Raw genomic sequence first — 16,090 nt, forward strand, 5'->3', positions numbered from 1 at the left:
CAGATTTGTTGTTGGAAATACAAATCTGCTTACTTTTGAAATGCTTTAAGCTTCCTTTTTTCCCCTCCCCTATTGCCATCTTAAAGATTCAGCTCTGCACTGAATGGAATTAGCGTGTTCTTTTTTCAGGTGTGATAAAGAAGTTACAGGAAGGAGAATCTCAGTTTAAATTAGCCCCATATACATGTGTGTGAATATGCATCCCCATATGTATGTTAGACGCATGTAATCTCAAATACTAAAATAAGTCACGTGTACTTTTTTTTAGCTCTTGAAATACATTTATGTGCCCTGTGTGTGTAAGAGGCTGAACTAATATCAGTGTGCCTAAACCATGCCTAGTCTAGACCATTAACTTGCCATTCCTCACGATGTTTTACATGTATTTGTGCAGGTCTACCATGTGCATGCTACAGGTAGGCTTTTATAATATGTGTGTATTCATGGACATGTATATTAAAAAATCACGAGTACCTTTGTTAACGTGAGCACATGGACCGGTATAGTTGCACACATACTACATGCCCTATGTGCACTGAAAATAACACAAATGATGAACACGTCTGTATCTTTAAAATAGACTTTGCTTTAGCCCTTAGGCCACTGTTATGCTTTGATTGTCATAATTCAAAAAGATAACCATTTTATTTATTTATTTATTTGAGTTCTGTTATTGCTTGTGCATCAGCAGTGCCTTGGCTTATCAGCAAAGCTCTGCAAGTAGTTTGTTAGATGATAGCAGCTGCAAAGCACTCATGAGATCATTAATCACTGAGTTTTTTAGTGTTGCTCCAGTGTTGTCATGGACAATATCATATGTTAATTTCTGAGTGATGGGCAAATGCAGTTAGCTGTCGCCCCACAATAAACAGAAGCCGGAGGATTTGCCAGATGGTAAATTGAAGGTAAATCAAGGGTTGGCGTTTAGCCATGTTTTTCGCTGTGCTTCATTTTGAAGTTATAATGATGGTTTCTATTGGCCTACTAATCTGGATTGCATGGGCACGTGGATACCTGAGATTTCAAATCCTTCAGAAAGGGATTCTTCTTCTCTGATGTAGGACATAAGATATTAAAGAACAATTTAGACACAGGCACCTTTTTACAGAACAGGGCTGTACAGTTTACTATCTTTTGTACAGAATTGCCAGTCTAATTTTTAGAACGATACATCAGAGATAGGTTTCTTCTTTAAAGTCTCTGTTAAAAACGTTGTAGAAAAAACACATCTATAGAAATGAAAAAAAAAAATTGAGTAATTTCTAAGGCTCTGTGGTTTTAGATCCTCCTGTATGCAGTGGTTTTTTTCCCTTAGGATAAAGAGTACATTATCCAACCTTAGCTTCCAAAGGAATTAATGCAGAGGGTATGTTTATAACTGGAGCTGAAACCCAGGCAAGACATGGGGGTTAACCCTCTCCAGAGAAAAGTGCTCAGAGGTTGTTGGTGATTACAGGCAAGCAGACTCACGTGTTTTAGATCTTTTTGAAAAGCTTGCAGCCCTCGCAGCCTTTTGCTCCTTGTTGATAATTCCACATCCAAAGGTATTCTGTCTCTACAGTGGACTGTCTACAGACTGTCTGTAGCACCTACTTTCCAGGGCTGTTTACTGTGTAATTGTAAGATACTGTACTGTTGTTATACAATGTTTGTTCCTCTCAGGAACAAGGGCAATTATGTGATTTTTAAAACAGCTCACCAAAGCTAAGGTTTAAGTGAATGTAATGCTATTAAAGACCAGAGAGCCTTCAGCTTTACATGTTTTTTTTTCCCAAGGAAAAAAAAAAAAGCCCACTTACAAATGAACTTAATAGAAGTTTGTTTTGTTTATAAAGTTCGTTAAGGAGCTTTTCTGTTTCATAAGCTAACTAAGCCATCAGGCTAAGATGAAAGGTCAGTACACTTAGCTTTGCACTGTTGTAAAAGGGCAGACAAGTCGGTATCCTACCACATTCCTGCCAGCTATGATAGATAGCAGAGGAGATTTGGGGATTATTAACTATTGCATGGATTGAGTGGGTTGATAGCTTATTTCAGTGAATGGCTTTGTTTGTAAAACCATTCATCCTGATTTGGAGCCCTGCTTCTAGTCTGAGTCTTGGAGAGAAGCGTTGGTGCCACCACTGCACTGTGAGCAGCACAGGGAGGAAGCGCTTGGGCACACGTGCCGTTTCGGCTGGGGCAGGTTCTTTCACCAGGTTCCTCACAAAGAGAAGCAAACACGGGAATTTCTACCAGCCTCGCTATGCCAGTGGGGTCTCCCCAGAGCAAAATCCTTTTTCCCGATTTCCTCAGTCCCCAAAACCTACGCTTTACATCTCCTCCTGACTTTGTCAAGTGGCAAGTTTTCAGGACAGAACGCAAACAGAAATTGCAAAGGGGGAATCATTAACCTAGTGAGGTTCAAACTCTCCTGCCCTTCCTTTCCTATTCTTGCTAGCGTATGGGTGTGCAGCTATTCTTGTAACTAGGTGCAACCTTCTCTATCTAGATTTCTGTCTGTGTATTTTCACGTGAATACCACCAGCCCTAAAATATAGGAGATGAGATCAGTTAAATAAGACTTTTCTGATTTCAGCCTTTTCTTAGCAAGACAAATGAAAAAATCGCCTGGGTTACCGTCTCTAGGTTGAAAAATGTGTTTAGACAAAATAATACCTTTCTCTTAATGTTGTGCTGTTTGGCATTGTATCAAGTAGAGGGACTTGCCCGATGCTAAATTTGTGGTATACTTTGTTTACAGCCTTGTGATCAGTGGAGTTGGAGAAGCTTTGCTTGTTTACACTGAAAGGACAGGCACATAAAGAGGAACCAGATCTCACCAGCTGGGAAAGAGCTGACTTGCAGCCTAGAGACCCTATCATGAATAAAATGCGGCAGCAGGAATGAAGAAGTGCAACCAAACACAAGGAAAGAGACCTATTGTTTTTTTATTAAGAAAGAAAAACTATGCTATTAATAGTGCTGGTAAGAGAGCAGCATAGTTGGCAGGAGGGTTAGGAGCCTTTGCCTCAAAGCACAAGACAAACTATTTCTGATGGATGTGGTAAAGGAAAAACTGCACTGTCTCGTGCTGATGGCTCTGTGTGAGAACCTCTCAGAACCTCCCTTCTTGCACAGGGAACTGAACTCAGGAAAAGCAACATTCCCCACTGGATGCCCCCAGTTTTTTTGGAAGCTGACAGCAGGTTGTACCAAACAATGTCAGAGCCCAGATCCTGCCATGAATTCAGGATCAGGAAGGATGGATTTTGTCTCCAACTGTTCTGTAAGCAGCAAGCTGCTGCACACAGGTCTCTAGTCACGTCGTCTGAACTGGCACGGTGACCGAGGCCATGGGCTTCTGGAGATAATCCCCTTCTGGAACTGCAGTGGGTTGACAGCTTTGCAGAATGGGGAAATCAGCAATAAATCTCAATATCTGTAGTGATTGCTTTTTGTGTATTTTTTTCCTTCTCCCATTCTCCAAGATTTCTTTTGAACACTGCGAATTTTTATCAGCTGGAGGGCGTGGAAGGACTCGTGCTGTTCCCAGCAATGGTTTGTCTCTTAAATTATTGGAAGAGGCAACAAAGATTATGAACCTTGAATGAATGTCATAAAGAGTGTAAAGCAATTCATCTCAAGAGTTCTTAAAATAATTTCATTTCTGGTTGCTTAATGGCTGTTAGAAATTAGTCTTGATATATTAGTGCCTGGGAAAGCAATTTATGTGAAATCAATATTAAATGATGAGTTGTAATATTGTGGGGAAGGTCTACATGGTAAAAGGAGCTTGGTAACAAATCTTTAATGAGGAGAGGGACTTGTCTCACATGCCATTAGATATCTAAAGTGTAGTCCCTTAATCTAAGTTGACAAAGTTTCCTTCATAGTCAATGGAAGGAGAGGGGCGCCCTCACAGAGATGATTCTTCACGAATAGATTGCTGTGTTAATGTGACTGAAAGACCCTCTGGAAGTTCTTATCTCTCTGTAGATGGGAAATTAGGTGACTAGTCTAGACAAGAAAGCTGGCTTTTAGAAGGCTACAGTTAGCTGAGGCGTATCTGCTTCAATCTAACAAATTCCACCAGCTGGGTGTTAAAGTGTAGCTACATTTTAACTTCAAATAAAACACCATAGTTTAACAAAAAAGGTAAATTTTACAAAGGATTGAAGTAAATTTCTATGACTGGAGAGTCATAGGTGAAGATTAGTTGGTTTTCAGAAAAAAATGCTGTAGTTTAAAAAAGAGAATTCGGAGAAGTACTCTGGCCTGTATTGTACCTAAGCTTGTCCCAGTTAATTGCAAGGCGTGTTGTCCAGGTATGTTGGGTCACGCTCTGGCTTGAATTTGGAGTGAGCCATTTTCTTGCCAGGTGGTAAAACTCAGGTTTGGGAAAAAAGGAGGAGAGAGGGACAAGCATGAAAGAAACATGTGCTTGAACTTGAGCACTAGTCCTGAAACCAACATGAGCCACATGGCATGGGTAGTTAAGCCCATACTCATGCCCAGTGAGCCAAGACACAACCGGCCATGGACCCTCATGGCCTTCCAGTCTGTAAATTCAGACAGTGCTGGGAGTCATGGCTGGAATATGCTGGCTTTTGCCAGACAACTATCTCTGCCAGGCCAGCCAGTTGTGCCAATATGGTAGGATCCTTGCCATGCCACCTTTCTGCTGATTTTGAAGTGACTAGTGACCCTGGGAGACCTCATGAAAGAGTCCCTGTGTGATAGTGGAGGTTTTGCCATCGTAGCTGGAACCTTTGCTGGGGGAAAAGCTCATTGTGTACCTCTCTTCTTGCATAACTTTTTATAAAGAGTGGGCTTCAGTCTGGATTTTTTTTCTTCCTCTCTTTTGTCTGTGCTATTCATAGCAATGTACCAAAACCCAGAACACCCATTTGCTTTCTTGCTGGGGGTCTCAGTAGAAAGCCAGTGGCCAAATCAGCAGCCTGGGTTGCTGTAGCTCTTTGGTTGCAGAGGGCATGCTTGGGGCGGCTGCGGGAAGGTTGTTTGGCGGCAGCAAGCATTACCTTGTCTGGGCTCGGGGAATTCAGTCTCAGCTGCTGAATTAGTATCTCCCTGTATAGTAAGTCCACTTCCTTTTTATTTAACTTCATGCATGTTAAACAGCAGCGAGCTGTTTGCTTCTGCTTTCATTTTTGCGCCTTTGCGCAATGTGCTTGCATTTCTAAGACTCTGCTTGATGTAAGTAAAATACTGCAGGTTTAAATTGATTGCCACGTAAGCAAATCAAGGAAGCAGAGTTAACAGTGAAGTTGGGCTTCCCTGTCAAACGTGGCTGGGAAGAAAAGGCACCCTCTGAACCCACTTGACCTGCTTCAGGTGAGGATGACTCCTGCGGACCAGCACGAGGCTCGTCAGTCTTGCTGAAGACTCAAAGTAGGGTGGAAGTGGAGCTTCAGGGCCTTTGAAATCCATCTGTGTATCTGGAGTTGTCTCAAGGTGCTAAAGGCATGGGTTGGCTTTCTTCTTCCTCAGGCCACGGCAGAGGTGACAGCAGAGCTGGGGTCCGGCGTGGCAGCCGCCCCTGTGGGAGTGCCTGCGAGCAAAGGGCTGCTCAGTCGTTGCCAGCAGCCACCTGATGGAGGGTTAGCCCTGCTGTAGGGGAAGAGGTGAGAGAGAGAGCCCTTTGGAGGGCTTCTGACTTTTGGAACAAGTGGTGCTTTTGTCAATGCCTGTGTGCTAGGGTGGGGATGTCAGCCTGGGAAGGGTGAGCTGCAGCCCTGAGATGACATCTCAGCTGGCAGCTCAGAGCAGGCGTGCGATACAAATCTACAGGGGAGCCGTGGGAGCGCACCTACGCGAAGACCCCAGTCTGTCCCCCAGCCGCTCTTGGGAAGGGGGGCATTCCCACCAGCGGCACCCAGGGGAGAAGAGACACAGAGAGGGGCTGGTTGGGCTCCCCGGCTGCAATCCCTCCCCCAGCCCCAGGCGGGGAGGCCATCACAGCAGAGGGGAAACGTGGGCAGGACAGGCACGTAGTGGCCGCTTGCGGAGGCTGGCGGCTGGAGGGGATGGGGCAGAACAAACCTCGAGATTTCTTGAGGAGGCAGCGGCCTGATCTTTAATTCAGCCCTGCCTCAGAAGAAGGGATACTGCATGGTAAAAAACACACTTCAGGGTTGTTATAATGATCTTCGAAGCAGGAAACCTCACAAGTTCAAGCTTAAGATGGCTCTTGCAAGACCAGCAACAGTTATGTTCAGTAATTTAGAGAATGAATATGCACAGGGTGGATTATTTATATCTAACTGACCTTTTTCCAGTCAGTCAAAGGTACAAAGTGACAAACACACAGCTCTGAGGAAGGGGGAGTTCCTTTATGTTGCAAAGATGCAATGACACTAATTAATGCCTGAATGCAAAGCAATGGGCCTGTAGCTCAGCTGGTGGAAGAACCTCTGGGTTTATCAGTATCCATCATTTAAGGAACCTACTGACTGAAGGCTCCTCAGTTCTTGGGCCGTCAGCATGTGGGACTAGAGAGAGAAATTGGAGTGTGCTGGTCTTTCTGAGGGACAGCAGGTCCCTGGAGGCTGTTTTCACATCTACTGGTTTTGATCTCTGACAGACAAACATGGTCCCGAATCATGTAATACCTTTTTGATCTTACCTTGCTTACACTTTTATTTTCCAAATGTCTTTTTTTTTTTCTCGCTGAAGTAATTGCTTTGGGGCAAGGCTTGTATTATCTGCCGCAGGGGTGTGACTCGTGCGTGTGGCTGGCCTTCGTGATAAAGAGCCTCTACTTAAAGCCAACTGCCGTGGGAAGAAGGCTGAAATAGTAAAGCTGATAGATGCTGACCACAGGTGGGTTACTAAAACGCAGGCAGCAGAGATGCTGTTTTGAAACAATCATCTTCTGGATCTGGTGGCTGTGACATAGCTTCCGGCAGAAAATGTTATTAAATGAATTAAATGAACCTGATGCTTACCACTGAAGCGATTCTGTTGTTGCTTATTGCTGCGTGGCTGTTGTACTTCGTGTTGGAAGAGAATCTATGCCAATCTTTCAGTACCAATTTAATACCGAAGCTGAAAATCTGCAGAGCAAGTGATCTTAGCAAAAAGCAATAGGAAAAGCTTTTTTTATTATTTTTTAAAAAAAGCAATGGACCTATCAAAATGCTCGGTAAGGGATAGAGTTCTGATTTACTATTACTCTTTTTAACGCCTATGTCCAAGTTGGTGGATGAGTGTATATATATATTTATGTTCTTGTTTCCCACCCTCAAACAAGAAGATCTGAAGAATTCAAGAAATGTGATGTCAACATAGGACATGTTTTGAAAAGAATGCTTTTATTAAGTATTGTAGAAAAGTTACTTGCTGGGAGCTGTACTGAGTGCTGAGGAAAGATTTCCTTCAGCTTTGTTTTACCTTGTAAGCTAAAGGAGATTGTGGATTGAAGAAAACTCCGTAGCAAATCTGTCTTGCCCGGAGCAGAAGCTTTCAAACAGATCATCTGCTACTGCAAACCAGGCAACAGGCTCAGTGTGAAACTTTAATCCTGTTCCAGACGATAGACACAGGGACAGGCTCATTTTGTTTGAAAAGAAGGCGTGGGTGAGGGGAAGGAGATTGGGGGCAGGACTGAAATAATTGAGGCTGAAATACTTTTGTACCAGCAGATAAAATGGGAAGAGATTTGCTTCTGAAAAATATGTTGCTTGTTCATGTTTTTTTTTAATTAGGGTATATTACAAATACATGTCTGTTTAGTCCCAAAAAGGAATTAGAGGAGCCCATAAAGGTTGTGTAACCATTTCCATATTAATTCCCTCATTTGAGAAGCTTAACCCTTTTTAAACTAGGCTTTGAAAGTGACATTGTGTAAGCCTTGATTTCTGCTAGAAAATTGACTATTTTTTGGAAGAGTGCTGGTGAAAAAGTTGTGCTCTCTCTTCTTGACCACCGAGGTGGGGCGTGTACCTCCTTCTTACTGTCTGGGATGGGAAGCAGTCACACAGTGCTCTTCTACCTTTCAGTATAGGTCTTGGCTTCCAGAATAGGTGGGGATAGCCAGTTGGCATGTTAAGTTCTTGATTTGATGATACACAGAACCTCTTTGAAAACCACACTGAGAGCATGCTTAGTATATTTTGTCTTACCGTCTGTCATTAAGATTTAAAAACATAGCTCAAAACTTGTTCAATTGCCAGCTTGTTGCCTGTATAGAGAAGCCTGTATATAGAAGAATACAGTAAAAGGGGTACGAGCCTCTCTGAAGACTCCTGCCTGGCGATGGATGAAATCCCATCACTGCAGTCGCAGGCATGACTGTAGGAGGTGCTGCGTAATGTCAGGAACTGAGAGTGCTCGAGGTTTTCTTCCTCCTGTTTGCCATCAGCGGTCCTGTACCTTTCACGAGTCCCCACAAACGTCCTTTCGAGAGGGAGGCAAACCTGCACTTTCACAGATGAGGCTGGTGAAGAGGTGGTTGCTCTACCCTAAGACTTAGGTTGGTTCAAGTACTTGAGGTCAGTACACCTTGGGAAGCAAACGTAAGGCCCATTTTCCTGTAGGAGTTTGATCCATGTTTACACTTCAGCTTCTGATTTCTGTACCCCTTGCCGATGAGGAACACTGGGGCACCAACAAGTTTGTTTATGCTTGGGGTTGCAGGCATCCAGTGCCTTGCGATACTGTGTAAGAACAACGCCTGCCTGAGGCAAGCTGGCTGGGCAAGCTGGCTGAATAAAACAAGCCTCCAGCACAACCCCTTCGAAACTGGTAAGGAGAAGGGTTGATGTTGTTTGGAGGAAATGGATATTCGGATTGAGACACTGCTAGCTTGGAGTTAAGCTCCTTAAGCCATTAGGCAGTGAAGATGGAAAGGAAGGGTGGAGAGCTGGGAACGCCATTTGCCATGCCTGAGAGCAGGAGGAGTATCACTAACACCAGATAGATTAGCAGGAGGGTTAAATTTTCTGCTAAGAGGACTATGGTTCAAGCATGAAGTTGTTGTTAAGCAGAAATGTTTTGGAGATTTGCGAATGCCTGCTGTAAGAACAACGCTGCTGTAATTAGCAGTCACATCGCAAAAGCAGAAAGCATTCGTTGATTGGGATGGGAAACACTGCAAGGCAAATATTTCTCAGACCTTCCTTTGAAAGCTGTGCAGACTAAGCCCGTCTGGCTAATCGTCCCCTCTAGCCCCAGCTGGAGACAGGAACCAGAAAGGATTTTTGTTGTTTGTCTGTCACGCACCTTCTGGGACACGAAGGGATGAGCTTTGGCTTCAAACAAGGCATGAAGAACTTCTCTCAAGGAGTCACCTCTCCCTTACTGATGCCTAGAAATCAGTCTGTTCTTTGCCTTCTGAGGGGAGGGGTCCCTGTGCCTCCATGCCTCCTCCTTACCTCAAGTTCCCAAGTTAGCAAATGAAGTTCATTCAGGTTAGAGCAGTCAGAAGAAATTTTAACTGAGACCCTCCATCCCCGTAAGTCTGCAACCCTGCGGGCAGTCCAGTGCCAGCAAAAAGATTATCAGCATGTTGCCAGGGGTGCTCAGCGCAATCAGCCCTTACAGTGAGTTTCTTCATTTAAGCTGAATGACAGAAGCGCCAACCCCATTTTGGTGTCACTGGAGATCAAGCTAGAGGTAAAGCCGTATGCGACTCTGCAGGCATTGCCCTGGATCTCGCTTGCCAGCAGTTGAATGACCCAGTCTACTTACGTAGCAAACTTCAGCAGTTAGTGGAGAACACCCCAATAGCTGTAGTGTAAGCCACTCAACAAATTTTGGCAGGCAGAGGAAAACAGCATCCAAGTTCTTCTCCTTGCCACCCTGCTTCTGGCTGTCCCACTGCCAAAGACTGAGATCTGCAAATCACTCCAGCGACGGCCGCTCAGAAAACAGAGTTGAACTTTCTTTCAAACATTATGCTCCTTCAGGGCAAAGTTAATTGTTTTCTCTCATTTAACATCTCCAGTTATATTCAAAGAATTAGGATGTAGGATAGACACAGAAGCTAAAAATTTCAGCGAGGCAGCTTTTATTTCTTTATTATACTTGTCTGTTCATACTGTCTTCAGCATGGGTGCTCCTTGGGATTATTATTGATGATGAATAAGAACAGACTGTGCGGAGATTAACACAGATGGCTGTAGCCTCAAGACTTCATGAGCTGTAACCAAAGAAAATAAATCTTTACTTTCAAGGAGAGCCTTACGCAACAGAATTTCATGTGGCTCAGCTGTATTCAAAGTGGAATATTAAAATTGCTGAGCAAAGAATTGAATGGCTCATGTTGTGAATAGCCGTGTTGTATGGGTAAGTTGCTTACCACAGCCTCTCAGATGGAAAAAACTCAACTATATTGTTTTCTTTTGGGTTAAAACAAACAAACAAACCCATAAAACAAACCCTCTGGGATTCAGAAATCTTTGGAGAAAAGCAGTGTGGTTCACCAAAGCAAATGCTGAATTGCAAAGGCAACGCCACTGAAAATTTTGACAGAGGAACCCTTAACCTCCTGCTACAGAAATCGGTGTAAAAGCTACAAAATATCTTCCCCTTTCCCTTCAAAACCTCTCTCGTGTTTTTTACTCTTCTTGTTTCTGAAAACGTGATGCAAGGGCACCATTCTGGTTCAAACTCCTCTTTGAAACCACAGAAAGTCAGTTTTAAAGGAGTAAATGCAGTGGAAAACAGCTGAGATGACGGTGTAACCTCTTGCTGCCAGCACCTGGGGCTTCAGCAGCTCATGGGAAAACGGAGAGAGTTTGCTAGACTAGGGGAAACCTGGGTCTATTACCGTGTTCTGCACTGCGAGTTAAAAAATCACATCTTCTTTTAAACTGATGCAAATTAAATCTGCTTATCAATCAATCATGATACTCCATTCACTTCGTCTGGGCTTCAGGCTAGATACACTCCCTTAAACAGATGGTTGTGCTGATGGGGATGTCTTAGGCTGTGACTTCAGCTAGGAGGAGGAAACTAATGGAATATTATATTGCACCAGCTCCAAGTCCACTCAATCGTTTCATCCAAAGGTAAAGACTGGAAGGGTTTTGCAAGTGTTTATGTTTTTTAGGGAGAGGAGAGAAGGGAACATACTCTTAAAGAGCCAATGTCTTTCACGTTGGTCTCTCTGAGAGACTTCATGAACTCGCTTCATGACAAATTCTTTCATGGGCTGGAGATTCGGATATCTTGCCTTAATAGGAAGGTACAAAGTACTCCAAAATATTTTTGACCACTCCAAAAATATATTCCTGCTATAGAATTCTATCATCATTTTCCATGTGATGGTTTAAAAACAAACAATAAAGCAAGCCCATGGCATGAGATTTCAGCTGGCGCATTCTTTAACGTTTTGGAGTTTTGGGGGTTTTTTTGGTGTAGAATCCATTAAGTTTCCATGTCATCATACTAGTTTCATCTCCTCCTATATTCTATAGTAGTCTTATATAAATAACCATAGTTACAGTTATGCTAAAAATAAATATTTCTTTTACTTTATTGCTACACTGTTAACTGCAAAAAAAAAATCATATTAGAACAGTATTGTTATTAAATCAATCAGTAGGTTTAAGAGCAGCAATTCTGCTTGTTTTTCCAGCTTTTTATTTATCAAATTTTCCCCTTAAGAATCCCATTGCTAGGATCTAAGCTCAGTTGCGCTTTGAAAAGTCTGTTCACTGATTTACTGGCTTCTGTTCTGTGGACAGCAGCAACCCAGGTGTAGATGGGTTCCCATGTGCCTTGATGGGCTTCTCCAGTGTCTGATCAGGTCTTCACGAGTACAAAAACAAGCAGGGGAGGCCCAAGTGTAATCAGGTATGTCTCAGATCTTTAAGAAATTAAGGAGAGAATAACCTGGATGGTTAGCAAATTTTATGTCACAGTGATAGATGTCCTATTGGATATGTTCAAAAGATCAAGTTTGCAAAGTGTCTGAACTTCCCGCTGGTGAGGAATATTTCAATTTCTCAGCCCTGTGGCCTTGCAGACTTTCATGCTACCCTCCTTTATCTTTCTAACTAAGGAGCTGCTTAGGGTCACAGACTGCCATTTCTTTAATATTTGTCCGTAATAATTGTGCTGCCACCATCAATTAAATTCACCAGATATTTCTCTTCCTGGCCTCCTGCAGCTTTAATCTGAAACTTTCCATTTTCCTGTCCATGGACACCATCACAGCCTGAACAGAGTCCAATTTTCCATTAATGGACACAGCAGGCTTTTAAAATAAATCAGACGAAGGGTGGAGTCTGCAGCTCCGGATGCACCGTGTGAGAGAGTCAGCCAGACCCAACTCCCAGCGCTGCACCGGCTTCTTCTCCTTCTCTTCGCGTTTATTGAAATAATAAAAGGTGAACCAAAAGGAAAAAAAAAAACCCAACAACAAAACACCTAAACAGCAGCAGTCAAGCGAAAAGCACCTAACAAGGAATAAAAGAGGAAACAGGATCTGGCAGTTCTTAATCCATCTACATGATCCATAATTTAAGCCGTGATACTTGAAATGTTCCTTAGAGAGTACGTCTGAATGCATTGCCTCGTGTGCTCCACTGACTGGTAGAGGTCTAACTCGGCATGGTATTTCTCAGGTTAGAGGAAATGAAAGATTGGGTACTGGACAAAAAAAAGTCAATTTTTCTTCTATGATGTAGGTTGTCTTAATTCAACTTCAATCTGTACAGAAATAAGATGATATACGGGTCACCCGGGAAGGCAGATGACAGCTCGTGGAGTCTCGGATTCAGAAAACATCATTAAGGAATCTCTCGGGCTCTCGTGGGAGATGAGCACTTTGCAGTTCTGGTGTTGGCTTTGTGTGCGTTGTAATCTTTGCTCACGGAAGTACCCCAGATGCTGACTGGCGTCCAGTCTTTACTGCTCACAGGAGGACGTTTCACAATAGCTGGGAGGATGTCGCTCCGGAAGAAGGCATTTTGAAAGATGTGCATTTAAATGCCCTGGAATTGCTTATAAGCTTGAGTTGGTCTAGTTTTGGCTAGAAAAAATGCTCACAACTAGAAGAGACTGAGATTGGAACAACCTACTGATGTTTGGAAATGTGTTGGACTTTGTCCATCTGAACTGTCTAAATCATGCTTAGAGGTTTCTTTAAAATGCTTGTGCTCCATGAGGAGCTACAGTGCGGCTAGTTTGTGGGTTACATCATGGGAGGTCCGAGCACAGACCTATCCCTCTTTGAATAGCTCACTGCTGGCCTTGAAGGCAGAAGGAAGGTTGCTAATGAGTGTATTTCAACCATGCTGTTCAGCACCCTTTTAGTCCTCTCACAGCTGGTGGGAGAAGAGATGCTTTTTTTAAGAAGAGATGATGGTGAAGGTGAAGGTGAAGGTGAAGATGATGATGATGATGGTGAAGATGATGTTGATGATGATGATGATGATGAGTGGGTAGTCATTGCTTCAATTCTTTCTTTAAGTGGGCATGTCTTTAACATGCCTCAGTTCTCCCTTTTCTTTTAGGGATGCTGACGTGGACAAATGTGTTGATGGCTCCTTGCAACCCTTCTTGCCAGTGCTGTGGGTTTCCTTTTAAAGGAAAGCTGAATGGGCGGTGGATGGGTGCACAGCCAGGTCTTACCCCAACATGCAACCAAGAGGTAGCCAATGCCTACAGGTGGGAACCAGGCCCACCGTGCGCTCCTGCCCTGCACTGAAGAGAGACCTAGTATCTCCCCCGATTAAAAAGGACTGCACGTGGCAGTTTAATTGAGTTGATTGCCTCGCAGGCGGTGCTCTCACCCACAGAAGCGGGAGGACATGAGGACGGTGTCTGGGGTTCAGGCCTCTGGTTAGGGATGTTCACACGCGTCGTTCCGCGGGGACATCCAGCCGCCGGCACGTGGGGAGGGACTGGGGAAACAGCAGGGTCTAGACTGTTAATCCAACTGGGATGGTAACAATTCGGTCATTTTTGCTCTGATGATATAGGATGAGAGCAGTTTAGAAATAAAAGCCTTTTATCCACCTTTTTAAACCTTACAGCTACTATGTTCCTACATTAGGTTTTTATCTTTTTTAACAAAAAAAAAAAATACAGTTGGGTTTCTTTGGTTGCCAGCAGAAAATACCGCCGGAAACCACAGACTCCCATTGTTTTCTGCGTATTTATAATTTCGTGAGCGGTTCCTCCCTCCCTCACACAGCCTGTCAGACTCTGCAGTTCTGCTGAGTCTGTTCCTGGTGCGTTACCTCCTCTCCCCATCCAAAATGGCTGTTCAGTCGAGGCAACGTCGACGTGAGGAAGGGGGGGGAGGCCGTCACGAGTGTGCTGCTTTACCAGCCGGGGGCTGCCACCCGAGCTCCTTGCGAGGGGGGAGCAGACCAGCACGTGACGCGTCTTTTGCGCTTACCATTTGGTAAGCTTGCTTTTTCTTTTTAGCATTCTATAAATACGTTGAGATTTGCCATCTTACCTACTTTTTATTTTAATTTGTGTGTATGTGATGATTGGCTCAGCGTGAGAGAAGGAGAAAGAGCCGAGACCTCTGCACTCCCAGGGGTTCCTGATACGCAAACAGATGGGCAGAAATTTAGGGACCAGTATGGGGAACCTTCTGCCTTCTGGTGAGACTAAAAGCCGATGCTGCGACCGCCGTTCTCGTGCTGCGACACGGTGCCTTTGTCCTTTCTAAAAACCCAGCACAGTGCAGCCACGCGGGCAATGTAAATAATTGGTGTGGCAACAGAGGAGAAACAGGTGGCTTGAGGTAGTCTAGATGTCTCCAAACCTTTCCTTGCTGTAAGGCTCCAGCCTCTACAAGTGCTGAAGAAAAGCTTGTCTAAAGCTTAGTCTAAAAACGGAAAGAAAATTCCAGTATTCTCTCTCCTGTATCAATGAACGGAATCCATTCCTGGTAAACCAGTCTCTGTTTGTGAACACGGAGGATTTAATACTGGCTTGTAAACAAACCAGGCTTTATATTCTCCCCTTCTGCCTCTTCATCCTCTCTCTCTCTCCCAGTCAACTCTCAAAAAACCCTCCAGCTCTTGGTAGAGGGAAGCAATGGGGAAGACGAAAACTTGTCCTTTGTGTCTGTATGTGTTGGGAAGGAGAGAGGAGTGTAAAGGCTAGCTCGTGGGTGCTGATGAACTGAAAATGAGGAAAATTTAGGCCTCGTGTCAGTGGTTCTGGAAACCTGGCTTGCACAACTTCTTCCTCGATGGACGTACCCATTGATGTTAGCCAAGGCAACACTTCACATGGAAGCTCTTGGAAGAGGATTATTTTCTTGCCTCTCCTTTTAGTATCTTGTCTAAATAAATAGCAGAACTTTGTTAAGCGTATCTGCTGCTGCTGAGGATCCCCCCATCCCAGACTTCCCATAGGGGAAAGATTTTAGTTTCAAGTTAGATAAAATGCTGACATGAGTTCAAAAAGTTATAAATTAGTCACCAATGAAATTTGACTGCAAACTGGAAGGCTGCTTCTGGTTTCAGGAATTAAGTCCTGGAGCATCTGTCTAAACAGTGTAGCAGGGGCACGGGTCCTAGCTGGTTTAAGATGTTGCTCGGCAAGATTATGGAAAGGGGTGTATGACACGTGAGAGGAACGTGTAGAAAGGGTAAATTAACTTCTGGTGGTAGCCAGCATTTAGCTCTCACCAAGGGAAGGAAGTGTTTGCTGCTCAAGTCAGAGCAACTTCAGCAGCTTCTTGGTCCCCCCTGCCTTGCTTTGAAGGTACACAGGCCGTTTTCCAGCATCACAGCTCCTGCTCTTTCCCAGTAGCACACTGTAAGCACTGCTTCTGCTCTCACTGTTGGTCCTGGCATTTGCTGTTGGGGTCTGGGCAAGGTTTTTTTTTGTTTATAGTGACTGAAAAGCTCTCCTCTGAGCTCAGCCGGACCAGCAGGCTCCAGGCTGTGGCAGGGAGTCCCTGGCTGTGTGGGCTCACGGTGAAGTCGGTGGAAAGGAACAGGATTTAGGATTTCAGAAATGCCTTTTTGCCGGTGTGCAACTTTCTTTGAAGGGATGCACCTAAAGTTTCTTTTTCCTCTTCTCCCCCCGCCCCCTTCATTACAAAGTTTACAATGGAAGATGAACAAATTACGTTCAAACCTGCCTCCCACTCTCCTTTCCCCCCCTCCCC

At 44.1% G+C, this 16,090-nt stretch overlaps 1 protein-coding gene across 2 annotated transcripts in view; it reads left to right on the forward strand.

The window, feature by feature from the left end:
- Positions 1 to 3,426, forward strand: part of SLC35D4 (solute carrier family 35 member D4) — a 58,371-nt gene extending 54,945 nt beyond the window's left edge. For both annotated transcript variants that reach the window (XM_075141987.1, XM_075141988.1), the window contains exon 15: positions 2,744 to 3,426. In XM_075141987.1, the coding sequence (XP_074998088.1) occupies positions 2,744 to 2,804 (61 nt within the window). In that variant the 3' untranslated portion in view covers positions 2,805 to 3,426. The remainder of the gene's footprint in view (positions 1 to 2,743) is intronic.
- Positions 3,427 to 16,090: the final 12,664 nt, after the last annotated feature.

This window comes from Calonectris borealis, chromosome 2 (assembly GCF_964195595.1).
Source record: "Calonectris borealis chromosome 2, bCalBor7.hap1.2, whole genome shotgun sequence".
NCBI lineage: Eukaryota > Metazoa > Chordata > Aves > Procellariiformes > Procellariidae > Calonectris > Calonectris borealis.